The 23,026-nt window shown below is 30.2% G+C and overlaps 1 protein-coding gene across 1 annotated transcript; it reads left to right on the forward strand.

The window, feature by feature from the left end:
* Positions 1-4,810: 4,810 nt before the first annotated feature.
* On the forward strand, positions 4,811-7,394 carry LOC101887393 (uncharacterized). Its single transcript, XM_020035664.2, has 3 exons — positions 4,811-5,047; positions 5,110-5,277; positions 7,177-7,394. Exons 1-3 carry the CDS (start codon positions 4,811-4,813, stop codon positions 7,324-7,326), a joined length of 555 nt encoding a protein of 184 aa, XP_019891223.2. The 3' UTR covers positions 7,327-7,394.
* The last annotated feature ends 15,632 nt before the right edge of the window (positions 7,395-23,026 follow it).

Consider the following 23,026-nt stretch of genomic DNA (forward strand, 5'->3'; position numbering starts at 1 on the left):
CAAAAAATATTTTTTAAAAATTCAAATTTTCTAGATTTTCGAAGAAAATATTTTTTAAAAACTCCACGTTTGTGGATTTTCGAAAATATATTTATGAAAAAACAAAATATTGTGGATTTTTAGAAAAACATTTATAAAAAATCCACTATTGTGCAATATTTTTTAAAAAAATGCAAGTTTTGTGGATTTTCGAAAAAAATATTTTTAAAAATCCAGGCGATTTTCGAAAATTTTGTTTTAGAAAATCAATGTTTTGAGGTGTTTCGAAAAATCCACGTTTGGCAGTTTTTCTATTTTTGAAAAATACACGTTTTGTAAATTTTCGTTATTTTTTAAAAAAAAAACTTTTTCTGGATTTTTTTCAAAAAAAGTCCAAGGTTTATGGATTTTCGAAAACAAATAACAAATCCAAATTTTGTGGATTTCGAAAAATAAAATATATTTTTTAAAAAAAAACAAAGTCTGGTGGATTTTCGATAAAATATATTTTAAAAATCCAAATTTTGTGGATTTCCACAAAAATGTTTTTTTTTTAAATCCACGTTCTGTGGATTTCCGAAAAAATATATTTTTATATATATGTTTTAAAAAAATACTTATTGTGAATTTTCTTAAAACAAAATTCACGTATTTGCAAAAAAATCCATTTTTTTTTGGAATAATTGGAAAATTATTTTTGAAAAAATACACGTTTCGCCGATTTCCAAAAAATATATTTTTTAAAAATATTTTTATTTAATATTTGTGGATTTCCAAAAAAATATTTTAAAAAAAACTGAATTTTCACATTTTTTTAAAACCCACGTTTTGTTGATTTTGGAAAAAATATATTTTTTTAAAAAACGCGTTTTGTGGATTTCAAAAAAAAAAAAAATATTTTGTAAAAAATTTACGTTTGTCGATTTCCACAAAAATATTTTGTAAAAAATTTACGTTTGTCGATTTCCAACAAATTATTTTTTAAAAAATCCACGTTTTGTGGATTTAAAAAATAAACATTTTTTTAAAAAATCTAAGTTTTGTGGATTTAAAAAATAAATATTTTTTTAAAAAATCTAAATTTTCTGGATTTAAAAAATAAATATTTTTCAAAAATCCACGTTTTGTGGATGTCCACAAAAATATTTTTTAAAAAATCCGTTTTGTGGATTTTCGAACAAAGTTTTTATAAAAAATTGAAGTCTTGTGTATTAAAAAAAAAAAACATTTTTTTAAATATCCACGTTGTGTAAAACTTTGAAAAAATATTTCTTTAAAAAATAAAATTTTGTGGAAAAGAAAAATATTTAAATTTTTTTAAAAATACATTTAAAAAATTCAATTTTGATGGATTTCTGAAAAAATATTTTTTTAAAAACCAAGTTTTTGTGGAAAAAAAATTGTTAAAAATATTTTTTTCAAAATTCCGCAAAAAACGTCTGCATTTGATGGATTTTCGAAACAATTTTTTAAATCTAACTTCGGTATGTTTTCGAAACAATATTTTTTAAAAATCCACTTTGTGTGGATTTTCCAAAAAAAAAAAAAAAAAAAAAATATATATATATATATATATATATATATATATATATATATATATATATATATATATATATATATATATATATTTTTTTTTTTTTTTTTTAAATTCATGCTTTCTGGACTTTTAAAAAAATATTTTTTTTAATTCACTTTTTATTGGCTTTTGACAAAATATGTATTTTTTAAAAATCCACGTTTTGTGGAGTTTTGATAAAATAAAAAATTATTTTAAAAATTCAATTTTAATTTTAATTTTAGTCTTCATTTTATGCCTGTATTTTTCTCCATGTATCTGCGCACCATGTATGTTTGTATTCCATATGCACATATATTTATATTCATTTATATATATTAAACCCAATGACCACTTGACTTTTTTTGCTGATCCATTACAACAATATTAAGCGTTTTTGTTTTTTTTTTTTTGGGAAACTGCTGCCAGCCAGTCAGTCAGTGGCTGGTGGCCGCAATGTTGTTTTTGTTTTTTTTTGCTGCTGTTGACTTTTGCTGTAAATATGCGCTTTGGTTCGGTTCGGTTCTGGCCTCTGGCTTTTATTGTTTTTATGCCAATTTGTATATTTATTCAGGCTCAATTTCATAGTCATATATATGTTCGGACACTTTTTTTTGCCAGTTAATGGTGTTGTTGTTTTTTTTTATTATTTTTTGGTTGATGGAAATGAAAATACCCAGACCTGGTCGGCCCACTTAACCATCGTCGTTCTTCAATAAAAAAAAAATAAAATAAATAAATATTATAAAATGTTGTTGGAAATTACTGCATGACCAGGTACTACAAAATGTTCGACCGGTGAATGGGGTGGTGGTGGTGATGGTGGTCATTGGGCCAGGGGAATTCAATGCGCAAAAAAAGACCAAGAAATCCAACAACTCTCCGCGGATGGTGTTGCTGTTGCTGTTATTGTAAACGAATGATGATGATTTTAATGAAAAACCCGTAGAGATGATTGTCTAGTGGCCAGGTTTTATTCCTTTTGTCGGAGAGCAATTTTGGTTAATTTTCCTTTTGTTGTTGTTGCTGTTGCTGCTGTTGTAGATAACCACTTGGCTTCAATATGGTGGCCATCATCAGTTATTACTGAAGTTAAAAAGTTATGGGTCATGGAAATAAATATATGTGAATATGTGGTTGTGTGTGTGTGTGAGTGAGTGTGTGTGTGTGAAAATGTAAAAACCAAAATGAAATCCATTTCGTTTCGGTTTTTAATCATTCACATGGATGGCCCACATGAGTGCCATGCTGGCCATTATGCATAAATGGTAAATGGATATTGGCCAAGGAGTTTTGAGAACATGATTTTCAAGTAACCAAAAAAATGAGAAAAAATATTTAAAAAATTCAAAAATATTTCAAATTTCCAGGGTGAGATAAAAAAAACTGCAATAAAGTCCAAGGCCATAATTTTTAATTTTTTTTTTAAATTTTTTTGAATGAAAGAAAAAAGTGATTTTCAAATAACAAAAAAAATTAGAAAAAAAATTAAAACAAGTCAAAATATTCCAGATTTCCAGGGTGAGATGAAAAAAGTGCAACAAAGTCAAAAAACACAATTTTTTTACATTTTTTTTATTTTTTTTTTTGAATGAAAGCAAAAATGATTTTCAAGTAACCAAAAAATGAGAAAAATATTTGAAAAAAATTCAAAATATTCCAGATTTCCAGGGTGAGATAAAAAAAACTGCAACAAAGTCAAAGGCCATAACTTTTACATTTTTTTAATTTTTTTGAATGGAAGCTAAAATGATTTTCAAGTAACCAAAAAAATGGGAAAAAATATCTAAAAAAATTCAAAATATTCCAAATTTACAGGGTGAGAAAAAAAAAACTGCAACAAAGTCAAAGGCCATAATTTTTACATTTTTTAATTTTTTGAGTGAAAGAAAAAAATGATTTTCAAGTAACCAAAAAATGAGAAAAATATTTAAAAAAAAAATTCAAAATATTCCAGATTTCCATGGTGAGATAAAAAAACTGCAACAAAGTTAATTTTTTAATTTTTATTTTTAATTTGTTTTTGAATGAAAACAAAAATTGATTTTCAAGTAACCAAAAATTGAGAAAAATAAATAGAAAAAAAAAATCAAAATATTCCAGATTTACAGGGTGAGCTAAAAAAAAAGAACTGCAACAAAGTTAAATGCCATAATTTTTACATTTTTTTTTTAATTTTTTGAATGAAAATAAAAAAATGTTGGAAATTGAATCAAATTTTAGAATAAGTTTAGATTTGTTCGAATTGATCACCTTTGGTCAAATTATGGCCTTCAGGAAAATATTTTTTTAAAGAATCCAAGCTTTCTGGACTTTCAAAAAAAAATAATAATAATAATAATAATAATAAATAAATAAAATGTAAAAAAACATTTTTTAAAAAATCCACGTTTAGTGGATTTTCGAAAAAATAAATGTTTTTAAAAATATTTAATTTTGGCAAGTTTTTTTTTTTAATTTTTTGGATTTAAGAAAAAAAAAAACTGCAACAAAGTCAAACGCCATAATTTTTACATTTTTTTTTTCATTTTATTGAATGAAAGCAAAAAATGTCGGATATTGCATCAAATTTTAGAATAAATTTAGATTTGTTCGAATTGGCCACCTTTGGCACGAATTATGGCCTTCAGGAAAATATTTTTTTTTAAGAATCCAGGTTTTGTGGACTTTCAAAAAAAAAAAAAAAATGTAAAAAAACATTTTTTAAAAAATTCACGTTTAGTGGATTTTCGAAAAAATATTTTTCCACGTTTTGTGGATTTTCAAAAAAAAAAATTTAAAAAAATCAATTTTGGCGATTTTTTTTTTAATTTTTGGATTTAAGATTTTTGTTTTAAATTCAAGTTTTTGGATTTTCGAAACTTTTTTTGTTAGTTTATCGATTTTTTTTATATCCTCGTTTTGTGGATTTTCGGAAAAATATTTTTTTTAATCCACGTTTTGTGAATTTTCGGAAAAATATTTTTTTAAAAATTTTAAACTTCACATTCTCCCTCTCTCTCTATTACAAAGAGTAATATTTAATTTATTTTCAATATTTTTTTTTTCAAATTTCTCCAACCACCTCTAATAATATACGACACCATCCCTAACAACCTGATTAAGATTTCCATCAAAATAGAATTTACATTCCAATTAACTGGGATTGCATGATGTAAATATTACAAATTAATACCAGACACGAGTGCACTCAAAACTGCAACGAAATCCCGATACACGTTATATATAAAACATCCACAAATCACAAAACCAATTTTCAGTTTTACTTCTAAAACAATGGCAAACACAAATGGATTATTTAGTTGTTCCGGCTTCCTGCTCTTCCTCTACGTTCAATTCGTGCGCGCCCAAAAGGATAACCTAATCGTGGAATTGGAATCATTTGAAATCGACAGGAAATTCGACTCAACATTTGTCGACTGGAACTCGCTGAGAATGGCCAGAATTGGACGCAATCAATTTGTCATCAATGGCACCGCCATTAGCAATCGGGATTTGAATAATCGTCATTCGGTAGGGATTCTTTTTTGGAATTGAGTTTCAAAATTTGAGTTTTGAAAATTCGTTGTTTTCAGTTAAATTTACAAGTCTATACCTATGATGACAAAAATAAGTTACGTGGCCTGTTGGTATTCAATGTGGAACAGAAAATTTGCGAATTTATGGAGCAGGATGAAGGTGTGTACCCAAAACTGAGAGAAGTTTCGAATTTGCCGGAACCAGGAACGTGCCCGCTGGCCAAGGTAAGATGAATTTCCTTGTGATAACATTTTTATCCACATTTGAGGGTTAAATATTTTCTTCACATATGGATAAATAAAATATCCACCTTTGTGGATAAAATATTTATCCACGTTTGTGGATAAAATATTATCCACGTGTGGATAAACATTTTATCTTCAAATGTGGATAAATATTTTATCCTCAAATGTGGATAAATATTTTTATCGACAAACTAGGATAATTTAGTTATCCACAAAAGTGGATAACTATTTTATCAACATCTGCGGATAAATATGTTATCCTCAAATGTGGATAATTTGTTTATCCACAAACGTGGATAAATTAATTATCCACCAACGTGGATAATCTATTTATCCACAACAGTGGATAAATCTTTTATCCTCAAATATGGATAAAAAATTTATCCTAAAATGTGGATAAATATTTTATCCTCAAATGTGGATAAAAATTTTATCCTCACACGTGGATAACAATTTTATCCTCAAACGTGGATAAATAATTTATCCACCAAAGTGGATAACTATTTTATCCTCAAATGTGAATAAATAGTTTATCCTCAAATGTGAATAAATATTTTATCCTCAAATGTGGATAAATATTTTATCCTCAAATTTGGATAAATATTTTATGCCCAAATGTGGATAAATATTTTATTCACAAATGTGGATAAACATTTTATACACAAATGTGGATCACTATTTTATCCTCAAATGTGGATAAATGTTTTATCCACAGCAGTGGATAAATATATTTATCCATAAGCGTGGATAATTTATTAATCCACAAATGTGGATAAATATTTTATCCACAAACGTGGATAAATATTTTATCCACATCTACGGATAAATAATTTACTTTTATCCACCTACGTGGATAATATTTTTATCCACCAACGCGGATAATATTTCTATCCACCTACGTGGATAATATTTTTATCCACCTACGTGGATAAATATTTTATCCCCAAATGTTGATAAATATTTATCCTCAAATGTGTAAATATTTTATCCACATATGCGGATAAATATTTTATCTTCACATGTGGATAACATATTTATCCACCAACGTGGATAATATTTTTATCCACAAACGTGGATAAATATATTTATCCATAAACGTGGATTATTTATTAATCCACAAAGTGGATAAATATTTTATCCACAAATGTGGATAAATATTTTATCCACAAACGTGGTTAAATATTTTATCCACATCTACGGATAAATAATTTACTTTTATCCACCTACGTGGATAATATTTTTATCCACCAACGCGGATAATATTTCTATCCACCTACGTGGATAATATTTTTATCCACCTACGTGGATAAATATTTTATCCCCAAATGTTGATAAATATTTATCCTCAAATGTGTAAATATTTTATCCACATATGCGGATAAATATTTTATCTTCACATGTGGATAACATATTTATCCACCTACGTGGATAATATTTTTATCCACCAAGGCGGATAATATTTTTATCCACCTACGTGGATACTATTTTTATCCACCTACGTGGATAATATTTTTATCCACCTACGTGGATAAATATTTTATCCCCAAATGTGGATAAATATTTTATCCTCAAATGTGTAAATATTTCATCCAAATATGCGGATAAATATTTTATCTTCACATGTGGATAATATTTTCATCCACAAACGTGGATAAATATATTTATCCATAAACGTGGATAATTTATTTATCCACAAATGTGGATAAATATTTTATCCACAAATTTGGATAAGTATTTTATCCTCAACACATTTGTGGATAAATACTTATCCACGTTGATGGATAAAATATTTATTCACATTTTCGGATAATTAAAGTATCCATTTTTTTCGGATAATTAAATTTTCCATGTTTGGGTAATTTTCCATATCTTCTCCAGGGCGAATATCACATCAAGAACTTCGAAATAACCGATGACTATCTACCCTCCGATGCCATTGATGGTTATTACAATATTGTGGCAAAACTGAAGAATGGCTCTAACACCGTGGCTGCTTTGGAAATTCTCGTTAAAATCAGTCATCAATAATTAAATGTACGCCCCCGCCCAAACAGCTTCTTTAAAGATACTACAATAAATGAGTTATCATTCCCGTTTTCGAAATGCATTTTTAAGTGCCTGCAGAGATATTCAATTGCTCTCATATTTCACGGTCTAACACCTCTGATAATTGCATTTGTCGCCGCAGAATAATTATCGCATCAAATTATCATATTTTTATTGTTTTTTTTTTTTTTCACTGCTCATTAAATATTATTAAAAGCAATATTCAATTTTTTTCACAAGAGGGAGTGACAATGAAAAGGCTCTCTGCTTCCTTGCAGTGCATATGCAATTTCATATTTACAATCCATTGATTTTCGAATATCCTTAACCATTCACTCAATTCCTGCCATAATGCCATTACTCCAATTTATTTCTTTTTTTCGTCGAAGGACGTTCGAATCAACAACAGTAACACTTAATTAACAACACATTTATGTGACACATGGACCTCGATGATTTTGAAAAACGCCTAACTTAAATTAAAAAAAAATTATGTAACTTAAGATAATTTGCTTGAAATTATGTCTAGTCATATTGATGTTAAATTATAAGGGGAAACGATGGCAGGATTCAAGTGCGCCTCTGGCATTCCTTTATAATATGCCACAAAATATGCCATGCCAAGACTTTAGGCTTCTTATGTAACCTTTAGTTTTTTTTCCCAATTTATATTTAATTTATTTTATTTATTATATTTTTATTACTATTTTTTATTATTTATTTTTTATTATTTATTTGTTATTTCTATTTATTTAATTTTTATTTATTTTAAATTTTATTATTTTTTATTTTTATAATTATTTTTTATTATTTTTTTTTAATTTTTTGTATTTTTCTCACTTGGCTCACTTTCAAAAATAATGCATCCCTTCACTCCCCCTAAAAGTATGCTGCATTTTAATGCATACATATGTTGATGAGCACTCATCTTTTTTACTACCCAAACTCCAGCCAAACAAATGCCATAAACATTCAATGCCAGTGTCTCTTCGTTTGGCACACAAAAAAGGAGTAAATTATGAGTGTGAGTGGGAGAGGGAGAGGAGGGGGAGCGATGCTTCCAATATTAAGTATGAGCATCATTGATATGACAATCTTTTGCCCACTCTCTCTCTCTCTCTCTCTCTCTCCTCCACTCACTAACCGTTAATGCACTTTTTCACCATATATGCATTAATCCCCCTTCCCTCCTATAAAAGTATGCAATGACATTGATATCTAACACGGCCATCATCATCGTCGTCGTCATTGCCCGTTGTTCATATTGTCTGTCGTATTAATAACACCATCATCGTTAATGATAATCGTAATTGTAATTGAAAAATCATTTGCACAGTCCATAATTATCTTTGGCAATGAGAACAACAACAACAACGCGAACAGTTGTAATCCTGCTTTGCAAGCCTTTGCCCAACTCTTTGCAAATTTTGTTGGTGTTGCTGTTTGGCATTCATGAGGTAACTCTTTTGGTGTTGACTGCATCTATTAACATGCCTTCCTCCCTGGATTGTTTTGCAAAAAGGGCTGTTGGACAAAAAATTTGGTCTATGCCAGCAACAACAAAAAAAAAAGGGGAGGTTTGTTGTTGCTTGCATACATTGCGTTTTGACATTCACACACACTTTCGATTGCACATTTCAACGCCTGCTGATGATGACACTTACTTTTTTCTATTCTGGGAGAAATCAGTGACAAATGGTAATAAATTTAAATTCGAATTTTGGAAAGGGGGGGGGGGGGGTGGGGGGAGGAAGGAGTGGAGGGATTTAAGGAAGGTTTTTTTAAAAACAATTTTTTTTATCAAAAAAAAAAAAAAAAAAAAAGTAATATTTTTATTTATTAAAAATAATTTTTTGAATTTTTGAATTTTTATTTTTTAAATTTTTTATAATTTTCAGTTTTGATGACAGATGTTCTACAAATATTTTACACCTTCTTGGATCCTTAGGAATCCCCCACAGACAGTTTCTCCGCGGACAAAGATAATCTGGAAATCTCTTATAAATAGTAGATTTTCTGGAGTTTCTCTGCGAAGAGAGAGAGAGAGAGAGAGAGAGAGAGAGAGTGGAAGAAAATACCCCCTGGAGACATTTTAACGAGGTATTATAAAAAAGAAGAACGATTGGAGTTATTCTGAAGAGGGAAAGACACCCTGGGGATATTTTAAATAGAGAAGACTTCCTGAAAGTATTCTGAAGATAAAGACAGTAGACAGTTCCTCCGCTGACAAAGACATTCTGGAAATCTCTCATAAATAGTAGATTTTCTGGAGTTTCTCTGCGAACAGAGAGAGAGAGAGAGAGAGAGAATAGACCCCCTGGAAGCATTCTAATGAGAAAATACCTTTATCAGACATACCAAAGTGAGAAACCCTCCTGGAAGTAGTACAAAAAAGGAAGAACTATTGGATAAATTCTGAAGAGGGAAAGACACCCTGGAAAAAAATTTAAAAAGAAAAATACCTCCGGAAAGTATTCTTAAGGTATAGACAGTTCTTCCGCGGACAAAAAACCTTCTGGAAATCTCTCATAAATAGTAGATTTTCTGGAGTTACTCTGCGAAAAGAGAGAGTGGGAGAAAATACCCCCTGGAGACGTTCTAACGAGAAAAGACCTTTTTGAGTCTTACCTCCAGGAGGTCGGAGGTATTATAAAAAAAGAAGAAAGATTGGAGGTATTCTGAAGAGGAAAAGACACCCTGGAAATATTTTAAAGAGAGAAGGCCTCCTGAAACATTCTGAAATTTTAGATAGATTAAATTTCGTCCGCGGACAAAGACATTCTGGAAATCTCTAATAAATAGTAAATTTTCTGGAGCTCCTCTGCGAACAGAGAGAGAGAGAGAGGGAGAAAAGACCCCCTGGAAGCATTCTAATGAGAGAATACCCCTTTCAGACATACCAAAGTGAGAAAACCTCCGGGAGGTAGTACAAAAAAAAGGAAGAACTGTTGGAGAAATTCTGAAGAGGGAAGGACACCCTTGAAAAAAAAATTTAAAAAAGAAAAATACCTTCGGAAAGTATTCTGAAGTTATAGACAGTAAACAGTTCCTTGGCGGACAAAAACATTCTGGAAATCTTTCATAAATTGTAGATTTTCTGGGGTTTCTCTGCGAAAACAGAGAGAGAGAGAGAAAGAGAGAGGTTGTGACGGGAGAAAAGATCTTTTTGAGACTTACCAAAGTGTGAGGACTTCCTGGAGGTATTACAAGAAAAGAAGAACTGTTGGCGGAATTCTGAAGAGGGAAAGGCACCCTGGAAATTTTTTAAAGATAGAAAACTTTCTGAAAGTATTTTTAAGAGAAGAGACCTACCGGTGGTACTCTAAAGTGAGAAGAACCCTCTAAAAAGAAACATCCCTCGGTGTTTTACCCAATTTAAAAAGCCTACTTGAATTGTTCTAAAGAGAGTAGATCTCCTATAGAAATTCTACAGAGTAGAAAATTCCTGGAGGTAAGACTAAATAAGAGTGAAGAAGTGTTCTCTAGACAGAAGACATCTTATTTTTATTAGACCAAGATCTGATATGAAGATGGAATATATCGGTCCTCTCCTTCTGGTACCTCCCCCATAAAGGGTCAACGTTTTGAATAACAAAAAGGATCATAAAATCTGAAATAAGCATCAGGTTCTCTTCCAATTACACACATCACAATATTTTTATTAACCCAAGGTCTGGTGTGAAGATGGAATATATCGGTCCACTCCTTCTGGTACCTCCCCTCACAGAGGGTCAAAATTTTGAATACTCATGAAATTCATAAAACGCGAAATTAACATCCGATTCCATTTAGACTTGGCACATCACAATATTTCTATCAACACAAGATTTGTTATAAAGATGGTGGAGATCGGACCATTGCTTCTGGTATTTCCCCCATAAAGGGTCAAAATTTTGAAAAACCCAAACGATTATAAAATCCGAAATAAACATCTGGTTCTCTTTAAATTACACATATCACAGTATTTTAATTATCCCAAGGTCTGGTGTGAAGATGGGATATATCGGCCTATTCCTTCTGGTACCTCACCCACAAAGGGTCAAAATTTGAATATCCATTAAGCTCATAAAACGCGAAATTAAATCCGATTCCATTCGGACCATTCCTTCTGGTACCTCCCCACATAGGGTTCATTTTGTTGTTGTTTTTTATTTTAAAGCACACTTTTAGGCTTATCAAACCCAAAAGATAAATATCAATTCCGTTTGGTTGGCCACTGCTCCGCCCCACACCTCACAGTCATTAAATGAAATTTAATATTTTTGTGTTTTTCCACGAAAAAAAAGAACTGTAACCATTTTTTGGTTTTTAATTATGAAATGCGTAATGATAATTTCCAGAAAAAAAGAGAACAACAACAACATCAAATGACAGTGACCATTTTTTCGGTTATTTATGGCCTAACTTCGGAAGTTGGTTTTTTGTGCGTGGCCGCCAGTAAATAATTTATGGTAAACATTTGCTGGTTCAAAGTCTATAATTACGACAGGGGAGGGAGGGAATTTTTAGAAATAATTAGAAGAAATTACAAAAAAAACTCTCGAATTTTGTAAGGTTCGGGGGTACATGTCCCCATGGCCATAAATCTTTAAACGATACACTTGAAATTGCCATTAAAAAAAAAAACAAAGTTGGTGTAAATAATTTTCCAAAAATATTTTTCAATTACAAACAAATATTTACTTGAACACTACACCACGACGGCATTGGCCCAAGCCCAGTAGATGTAAAGGCAATTTCTTGTTTAACTCCATCCCCAAAAGTAGGCAATGTTTTAAGTGGATGGGTGGTTGTTTGGTCGCATGAATTTTCAAAGATATTTTTTACACATTTGAAGCCTTTTACATATTTCTCATGTCTCCTGAAATGTTGGAATTGTACATACACATTGTTGTTGTTGTTGTTGTTTTCTCTTTTTTTCAAACATGAGAAGAAAATTAAAAGTATATCTTGAATTATTGTTAATGATGATTAAAAAAATGTCAACGCCACCTTTATGGGCTTGGATATTTTTTTTCTTTCCTTCGTTCGACTGATGTTTCTTTTTTTTTCATTTTACTTAAGATCTGAACCCTCCCCGCCTAAGAAAAAAATATAACAAGAATTAACCTCCAGAGTATTTTGGTGAACATTCTATAGATATTTGCCTCTGCTCCTTGCCACAATGCAATACAACATCCTTCGAATGTCTTGGCCTTAGCCATAGCCACCACCACCACAACCATCATCCTCAACAACAAAACCCATTTACATACGTTGTTAAAACTCCTAAGAGCCTGCCTACCTGGATATCCTTGGCCGCGGATATATCTCCTCACATACACACACCCATATCCCCTTTCTTATCTCCTTACCGGATTATAACCATGTTAAAGCTGATGACAAGTAATTTTTTCTAATAACAAAAATTGTTTTCAACATTTTTTTCTCTCATATAAGTGTTGTGTGATCTTAGAAAAATAATTTATGTGATTTTGGTATTTAGGGAATTTTATGGAATGCCTGAAAGATGTACATATATTCATATATACAAATGCTTAAAAAATATAAAGGGGAATTAGAGTAATGTAAGCAATATTAGAAAGGGGTGGGGAAGGGGGATCAGGAGATTTTTGGTCCTTGGAAAAAATAAAAATATATATATTTTTCACAAAAACTACGTTGCTTTGCTGGTTTAAAAATAATACTGTTTTTACAGATCAAAATTAAGTTTTAGCTTTAAAAAATATATTTTTTATTTATATTTATTTTTATGTTGTTTGAAGACACATTTTTTTTAATTTTAAAAATCTAAGACCTGTGGTTGCTTAAGAAATAGAAAATTGAAATTGCCATTAAAAATCCACGACTTCTTATTCATTAAAAACATATATATTTTTAAATTTAATTTAATAAAATATTTATTTAAAAAATCCACGCCTTTTTGTCTTTTGAAAAAAAAAATATTTATTTAAAAAATCCACGCCTTTTTGTCTTTTGAAAAAAATATTTATTTAAAAATCCACGCCTTTTTGTCTTTTGAAAAAAATATTTATTTAAAAAATCCACGCCTTTTTGTCTTTTGAAAAAAATATTTATTTAAAAAATCCACGCCTTTTTGTCGTTTGAAAAAATATTTATTTAAAAATCCACGCCTTTTTGTCGTTTGAAAAATATATTTATTTAAAAAAATCCACGCCTTTTTGTCGTTTGAAAAAAATATTTATTTAAAAAATCCACGCCTTTTTGTCGTTTGAAAAAAATATTTATTTAAAAAAATCCACGCCTTTTTGTCGTTTGAAAAAAATATTTATTTAAAAAAATCCACGCCTTTTTGTCCTTTGAAAATATTACTTATTGAAAAAATATTTATTTAAAAATCCACGAATTTTTGTCATTTGAAACAAAAATATTTATTTAAAAATCCACGAATTTTTGTCATTTGAAAAAAAATATTTATTTAAAAAATCCACGCCTTTTTGTCCTTTAGAAAAAATATTTATTTAAAAAATCCACGCCTTTTTGTCCTTTGAAAAAAATATTTTATTTAAATCCACGCCTTGATGCCCTTTGAAAAAAATATTTTTTTTAAATCCAAGCCTTGTTGTCCTTTGAAAAAAAATATTTATTTAAAAAATTCACGCCTTTTTGTGCTTTGAAAAAAATATTTATTTAAAAAATCCACGCCTTTTTGTCCTTTGAAAAAAATATTTGTTTTAAAAAAATGTTTTTTTAAAAATCCACGCCTTTTTGTCTTCTGAAAAAAATATTTTTTTAAAAATCCACACTTTTTTGTCTTTGGAAAAAAATATTTTTTTATTCCGGCTATTTTGTCTTTCTAAAAAATATATATTTTTTTAATACTCACCTTTGGTGGCTCAAAATCCAATTTAAATGTTATTCCATTTAATCTCCCCTCGTTTTCCCTTATTTTTCAGCACTTTTTTTTGGAGTTACAACTTATGTGCCTTTATTTTCTGCTGATAAATCAAATATTCACAATTATTGCCCATTTTTATGGCATCAATTTCCATATAGGCTTTTTGGCAGGACTTTTTTCCTTGTGTCATTGCAGGTATTTGGTTGTTGGTGTTGTTGTTATTATTTTTATTTATTTCGTCTTCCGGTTTAACATGAAAATAAATTTTAATGTTCAATTGCTGGTTGGTTGGATGGTTGGATGGCATATCTCATTCCCTGCAACGTAACCAAGGTGAAAATTATGATATTTTTCATAAAGCATACCTTAAGGCGTGTAGTCAGCCATACACATGCTTCGCCCGCATTAAATATTGCCATTTGCCATTACCGTCGTTCGTTCGCATTATGCGTTGCACTCAAGCAGACAACATTAAAATTTTATTTTAATGTCATCGAGCGCTGATTTACTACACTTTTCCTATATTGAAAATTGTAAATGTTTTTTGGGAAAATGGCGAGGAAGGGATGGGGAGAGTTTGGGAAGATTCATTTGTCGAGCGAAACATATTTCTTTAGTTGAACGAACAGAGCTCTGAGGATGTTCGAAGTAAAAGGACAAATAACAAATAGAGGGCGGGGTATGTGGGTGCAGGGAAAAGACAAAAATTTACTGACAATAAAACGAATCGTAATCGAAAGGTGGCAACATTTTACACCGGGAGAAAAAGGGGTGAATTTGAAGAAAAAAAAATATAAAAAAATAAATAAAAAACAAAAATAAAAAAAAAATATAAAATAAAGAAAAAAAAATAAAAAATCAGGCAACTAAAAATTAAAGATTGTTTAAAAAATATTTTTTGAGCACAAATTATAAATTTTTAAATTATTTTAGAAAATTAAAAAAAAATATTTTAAATTTGATTTTTTTTTTCAAAAAAATATTTTTTTCGAGTATCAAAAATGAGGGTTTATTAAAAAAAATATTGCTTTCGACTATCAAAAAATTGTTATAAAGTTTTTTCTCTCAGTGTAAAATTTTCAAAAATCTCCCTGGCTGAGTAGGACGTAAAACATAATTTTAATAATATTTTATTGCTTCATTGTTGCGTGATGTTATTGCCGTTTTTTATACAATATTTTGTTGCTGTTGTTTGCCGCTTTGCCTCCGGCACAATACTCATCGAAAGATAGGTAATAACAATAACAATAATAATGCCATACCAAAAGAAAGCCAAAATCGAAATGAACAATACCTGAGACGAACATCAGCCAAAGGAGCAAGGCATTTTGAAAGGAATTTTCCCCAACAATCTTTGCATTTGTCTATAGTTTTCCCTCTCCCCTCCCTTCCCCCGGCCGCAAGGTATCTTTCGAGTATCTAATGATACTCTGGAGCTGGTAAAAATCATGACATCCACCATTCATTCACTGTATTAAAAAGTAATAATAATTTGTAAAACGCTAAATTAGTCACAAAAATACTTAGACAAATGTGTAGACATGGCGGTAAAAAATCGAAAAAAAAAAACAGAAAATTCCAAAATGTCTGGCAAATTGAAGTTTGGGTGGATTTTTTGGCGTATCGAAATGATAGGAAAAACCAACCTTAATTAACAACAATTACTTATTGTTGTCACTACTTAGAGGAAATTATTAACGGAAAGACAAGAGCTAATGATGAGGGCAAAGCTGAGTGGCAAAAGAACCACTCAAAATGATAAAATCGTATTTAAAATGAAGAATTGCAAACAGAAATACAAAAAAGGGGAAGATTTGTGAAAAATAAAATTTCGATAACAATGTTATCGATAGAAAATGTTATCGATAACTTAAATTTTACAAAAAATATCATCGATAACAATATTTTCTATGAAAAATATTTTCGATAACAAGAGTTTCTATGGAAAACGTTATCGATAAAAAATTTCTAAGGAAAACATTGTCGATAACAATTTTTTCTAAGTAAAACATTGTCGATATCAGTATTTTCTACGGAAAACATTGTCGATAACAATATTTTCTATGGAAAACGTTATCGATAACAATATTTTCTATGGAAAATATTATCGATAACAATATTTTCTATGGAAAATATTATCGATAACAATATTTTCTATGAAAAATATTATCGATAACAATATTTTCTATGGAAAATATTAGCGATAACAATATTTTCTATGGAAAATATTATCGATAACAATATTTTCTATGGAAAATATTATCGATAACAATATTTTCTATGGAAATTATTGTCGATAACAATATTATTATATATATTGTATGGAAAATATTGTCGATAACAATATTTCGTATAGCAATTATTACCGATACCAACATTTTCTATGGAAAATATTGCCGATAACAACATTTTCTATGGAAAATACTGCCGATAACAATATTTTGTATAGAAAATACTACCGATAACAATTTTTTCTATAGAAAATACTACCGATAACAGCATTTTCTATCGAAAATGTTATCGATAACAGCATTTTCTATAGAAAATATTACCGATAACAGTATTTTCTATAGAAAATATTACCGATAACAGTATTTTCTATAGAAAATATTACCGATAACAGTATTTTCTATAGAAAATATTACCGATAACAATATGTTTTATAGAAAATATTATCGATAACAGTATTTTCTATGGAAAATATTGTCGATAACAATATTTTCTATGGAAAATATTGTCGATAACAATATTTTCTATGGAAAATATTGTCGATATCAATATTTTCTATGGAAAACATTGTCGATATCAATATTTTCTATGGAAAACATTGTCGATATCAATATTTTCTATGGAAAACATTGTCGATATCAATATTTTCTATGGAAAACATTGTCGATATCAATATTTTCTATGGAAAACATTGTCGATAACAATATTTTCAATAGAAAATATCATCGATAACAATATTTTCAATAGAAAATATTATCGATAACAACATTTTCCATAGAAAATATTATCGATAAAAATATTTTCCATAGAAAATATTATCGATAAAAATATTTTCTATAGAAAATACTACCGATAACAATATTTTCTATAGAAAATACTACCGATAACAATATTTTCTATAGAAAATACTACCGATAACAATATTTTCTATAGAAAATACTACCGATAACAATATTTTCTATAGAAAATACTACCGATAACAATATTTTCTATAGAAAATACTACCGATAACAATATTTTCTATAGAAAATACTACCAATAACAATATTTTCTATAGAAAATACTACCGATAACAACATTTTCTATAGAAAATACTACCTATAACGATTTTTTCTATAGAAAATACTACCAATAATAATATTTTCTTTAGAAAATGTTATCGATAACAATATTTTCTATAGAAAATGGTATCGATAACAATATTTTCTATAGAAAATATTATCGATAAAATTTTTTTTCAATAAAAAACATTTTCAATAACAATATTTTCTATAGAAAATATTATCGATAACAATATTTTCTATAGAAAATATTGTCGATAACAATATTGTCGATAACAATATTTTCTATGGGAAATATTATCAATAACAATATTTTTCACTTTCTATTGTCAATAACAATATTTTCTTGAGAATTTCCCATAAAAAATACTTCCGATAACAAAATTATCGAAATGAAATGTTATCGATAACACAATTATCGATACTAAATTTTTATCGATAACACATTTTTTAAAAAATAATTTTCAATGATGCCATTTTCATTGAAAAATAATACCGATTCCGCTATTTTTTTTTTTTTTTTGCATTTATTTCGGATAACTTAAAGCTCTTTTGCGAATTAAAGTTCCAATATTGGTATCTTTGCCTTCATTCTCCATCTATTATTCCATTATTATGTGATCAGAAATACTTTATTTAATAACCGATATTATCAGCAGTTCGCTCGCTCACTCACTCATACGAACAATACATTATTAAATTATCATTTCGTTAACATTGTTAGCCCGGGCGCCACTTAATCATGTCAATGATTTATAGGACTTTTTTCGTCGTTGCTGCTTTTCTTCAAGACATGCCACTTGAAACTCTCGCACCAATACTGGCTCAATACCCCAGAATCGGTAATAACTCCCCACAAAAACAGAGATAGTTTCACAATCACCCAGACACAAACACACACACAGACATAAATCAACAACAAAAACAGAATGGCAAAAAGAAATACGAAAATGATTTATATGATTATCAGCAAGGACTAAAATCCCACTACCACTACAACTACGATTGCCATGGATTCTCCCCCTTACTCTGAGAGGCCATATGAGTCTGCCAATTCAAGGAGATAATCTCAAATGTATGGGAAATATGTATTAAACAATCATAATAAAAGCCTTTGTTCCAAATTTCCTAATGACTGTGGGGGTGAGGGTTGGGGGTGTTATGCAGGACAATTGAGGTAGTGAATTGATACTTGGGAATCCCATTAGCCATGGAAGGAAACACACACGCCTCTTGCCAAATGGAGTGAATGGTAAATAATCAAGTAATCAAAGCAGGGAATAAAAACATATTCTTAAAAAAATGAAAAACAAAAACTTAGGAAAAAAAAAGAATAAATTTCCTCAGGTCCCTGAGGATGGTTTTTTCTATAGAAAAAATTTCCTCAGGTCCCTGAGGATGGTTTTTTCTATAGAAAAAATTTCCTCAGGTCCCTGAGGATGGTTTTTTCTATAGAAAAAATTTCCTCAGGTCCCTGAGGATGGTTTTTTCTATAGAAAAAATTTCCTCAGGTCCCTGAGGATGGTTTTTTCTATAGAAAAAATTTCCTCAGGTCCCTGAGGATGGTTTTTTCTATAGAAAAAATTTCCTCAGGTCCCTTAGGATGGTTTTTTCTATAGAAAAAATTTCCTCAGGTCCCTGAGGATGGTTTTTTCTATAGAAAAAATTTCCTCAGGTCCCTGAGGATGGTTTTTTCTATAGAAAAAATTTCCTCAGGTCCCTGAGGATGGTTTTTTCTATAGAAAAAATTTCCTCGGGTCCCTGAGGATGGTTTTTTCTATAGAAAAAATTTCCTCAGGTCCCTGAGGATGGTTTTTCCTATAGAAAAAATTTCCTCAGGTCCCTGAGGATGGTTTTTCCTATAGAAAAAATTTCCTCAGGTCCCTGAGGATGGTTATTCTATAGAAGAAAAATTTAGATACAATTCCCTCTCTATAGAAAAAATTCCAGAGGCCTTCGAGGAAAATTTTTTTAAGAAAATCCCTGTGTCAGATGTATTAGTTTTTAATTCCCCTTCTTCTTCCCTATTCCTTCCGAAAGTCCTTGAACAACTCCACAAATTGTCAATTTCCTTATTTATAAATTCCATTAAGTAAACTTTCTTGAGGCAAACTTTCGGCAAGTTCTCTGCTGTTGTTACTACTTGGCTAAAACATATGCTATTACAACAATTGCAATTAATCTTGGTTATAGAAAACTTGTTGTTTCTCTTCGCCTCTCTGCTCCCCTGAACGAGACACAAAAAAAGAGTGTCAAATAAACAATGCCAGAACATCATGTAATTGTGGCCAGGCTACTTACACCTACACATGTTCGATGTCTGAGCTATCTTCCAAGGTAGGTAGGTCTTTTCAAAGCTTCGAGAAGTGTTCGCTGTCTGGTGGGAAGAAAGTAAGGAAAAGTTTCTTTGGAAAAGTTGCTTAATTTTTTATTGTATTTTACACCAATATCTATTAAATAGCACAACAAGCGATGGGAAGTTTGTCAGGATGGAGAAAGAGGGGTGGGTGGGGGAGTTGATGGAGATGAAGGTGATTGCCAAAGAAAAACAACTTCTTCAACTTTTGTCAATTGGGTAGTGAGTGGAGAGGGGGAGAGGAGTAGGAGGAGGGGATAGTTAAGCTACATAACCATTGAAACCACGACAATGACAACAACAATAACTCACCAACAACAGCCACGCTTTGTTGTATATCCCTGGGTCCATATGTGGAAATAAGCCAGCAGACTCTACCTCTCTAATTCCTTGACAACTTTTATTGGAGATTTTTTCTTTTTGGGATTTTTGTTTATTAGGGAGGGGAGGACGAAAAAAATTAATATTTTTCCAATTTTTATGAAAAATACAATTTAAATTCTTTTTACAATTTTATCAAAAACCTTGACCTAATTTTCCCCATGACTTCCCTATCCACCCCAATATCCAACTCCTGCAGAAGAATAGTTATAAATAAATGACTATAAGTACCACATGAATGAGTGCCGGTAGGTTCACTAGTTTGTGTGTGTGTTTGAGCCTCATGTAATGGTGTTTGTTTACATTACAAGGATAATGCGTTTGTGTGTGTCCTGTGTTTGTGTTTTGTGGGGTATCCTTAAATACCAATTTATGGCACAAGCAGATAAAGTCCCAAATCTGCACTTAATCTTTTGCATTGTTTAATTTTTGCCTCATTGATGTTGTCGGCGATGATGGCATGAGGTGGTAGTGCTCATCTCATGCACACACACATTCACATGCCTTTGTATTCAAAGTCTAAGGCACTGAGGTTGCCTGGGAAATAAATCGTCTTGTAGTCGTCGATTCAAGTTTGTGTGGGCTTTCGTTCATTACAGAAGGGAACAATATTCAATGCCTCATTGCCTTTTGCACCTTGAATAGGGAAAAAACAACAACAAGAACAAAGTTCCACACAAGAATATGGCACGGAGCATATGGTTGTTAGTTTCTCCGGAAAAGCAACAGGATCTATAGTTTATGATATTGGATGATTGGAGGGAAAATTCACAATTTCAAGCTATTTCTATAGAAAAAAATTCCTCAGGTCCCTGAGGACAGTTTTTTTTCTATAGAAAAAAATTCCTCTGGTCCCTGAGGACAGTTTTTTTTTTCTATAGAAAAAATTCCTCAGGTCCCGAGGACAGTTATTTTCTATAGAAAAAATTTTCTATAGAAAAAAATTCAAGAAGTTCCTGAGTAAATTTTTTCTATAGAAAAAACCATCCTCAGGGACCTGAGCAAAATTTTTTCTATAGAAAAAACCATTCTCAGGGACCTGAGCAAAATTTTTTCTATAGAAAAAACCATCCTCAGGGACCTGAGGAAATTTTTTCTATAGAAAAAACCATCCTCAGGGACCTGAGGAAATTTTTTCTATAGAAAAAACCATCCTCAGGGACCTGAGGAAATTTTTTCTATAGAAAAAACCATCCTCAGGGACCTGAGGAAATTTTTTCTATAGAAAAAACCATCCTCAGGGACCTGAGGAAATTTTTTCTATAGAAAAAACCATCCTCAGGGACCTGAGGAAATTTTTTCTATAGAAAAAACCATCCTCAGGGACCTGAGGAAATTTTTTCTATAGAAAAAACCATCCTCAGGGACCTGAGGAAATTTTTTCTATAAGAAAAACTTGTGTGGAATGCATTAGTTTCTATGGAAAATCTTGTGGAACACATTATTTTCTATAGGAAATCTTGTGGAACGCATTAGTTTTCATAGAAAATCAAGTAGAACGCATTGGTTTCTATAGAAAATCTTGTGAAACGTATGTTTTTCTATAGAAAATCTTGTGGAACGCATTAGTTTCCATAGACAATTCTGTGGAACACATTATTTTCTATTAGAAATCTTGTGGAACCTATTATTTTCTATAGAAAATATTGTGGAACTCCTTATTTTCTCTAAAAAATGTTGTGGAGTGCATGTTTTTCTCTAGAAAATGTTGTGGAACGCATCTTTTTCTATAGAAAATTTTGTGAAACACATTAGTTCCTAAAGAAAATCTTGTGGAATGTATGCTTTTCTAGAGAAAATCTTGTGGAACGTAAGTTTTTCTATAGAAAATCTTGTGGAACGCATGTTTTTCTATAGAAAATCTTGTGGAACGTAAGTTTTTCTATAGAAAATCTTGTGGAACGTAAGTTTTCGATAGAAAATCTTGTGGAACGTAAGTTTTCGATAGAAAATCTTGTGGAACGTAAGTTTTCCTATGGAAAATTTTGTGGAACCGAAGGTTTTCTATAGAAAATCTTGTGGTAGCCCTTATTTTCTTTTGAAAATTTTGTGAAACTCCTTATTTTCTATAGAAAATGTTGTGGAACGTATATATTTTTTATAGGAAATCTTGTGGAACCCATTTATTTATTTTGGAAAATATTTTGTAAATCGAATTTTGTTACAGAAAAGTGTTCAATTTTCTTTAATCCAATTATGAGTGGGTTTGGTATGACTACTGCATTGTTTTTCCAACCAGGTGGCATTGAGGTGTTAATTTTCGGAATAAATGAACAATTGAGCTCATTAAAGACAAGAACTTGGTTGGTTTTCATTCATAGACTACCTGAAGTCTTGGCACATATGTGCGAAGAACATGAAGACTATGAGCAAGGCCAGGGGATATGCTGTCGAAGTAATTAAGTCATTTTCGTAACTTCGCAAAAGGATTTTGTTTTTCAAACAATATTTATTGTGAGGCACACAATGTTTGAAGAACCAAATTCTTGTCTCTGTTGGCCTTGACAATTTTTTTATTTAATATAACTTATGTTTGAGTTTTTTTCCGGGAAATGTTTTTCTTATTTTTAATTTCGCATTTATTTGCATTGAAATGTTATTAAATTTCGCTCTCTCATTTACACTGTGGATTTGGCTGCGCGCGTGTGTGTGTCTGAGTGCGGCATACACTGTAGGCGATTTCATATGTTTAATAAAACGTTAGCATATTTTTAGGCATCTATGCAAATAATCATCAGCAACAAAAAATGAACAACAATTTCTAGTCAAATCCCCCTTCCCCCGCCTCCCTCCTCA

This window comes from Musca domestica, unplaced genomic scaffold (assembly GCF_030504385.1).
Source record: "Musca domestica strain aabys unplaced genomic scaffold, Musca_domestica.polishedcontigs.V.1.1 20, whole genome shotgun sequence".
NCBI classification, from domain to species: Eukaryota; Metazoa; Arthropoda; class Insecta; order Diptera; family Muscidae; genus Musca; species Musca domestica.

Coding starts and splice junctions, on each gene's coding strand:
- LOC101887393 (XM_020035664.2), top strand. CDS start 4,811: ATGGCAAACACAAATGGATTATTTAGTTGTTCCGGCTTCCTGCTCTTC. Junction 5,048..5,109: donor ATTTGAATAATCGTCATTCG/GTAGGGATTCTT, acceptor CGTTGTTTTCAG/TTAAATTTACAAGTCTATAC. Junction 5,278..7,176: donor GAACGTGCCCGCTGGCCAAG/GTAAGATGAATT, acceptor TATCTTCTCCAG/GGCGAATATCACATCAAGAA.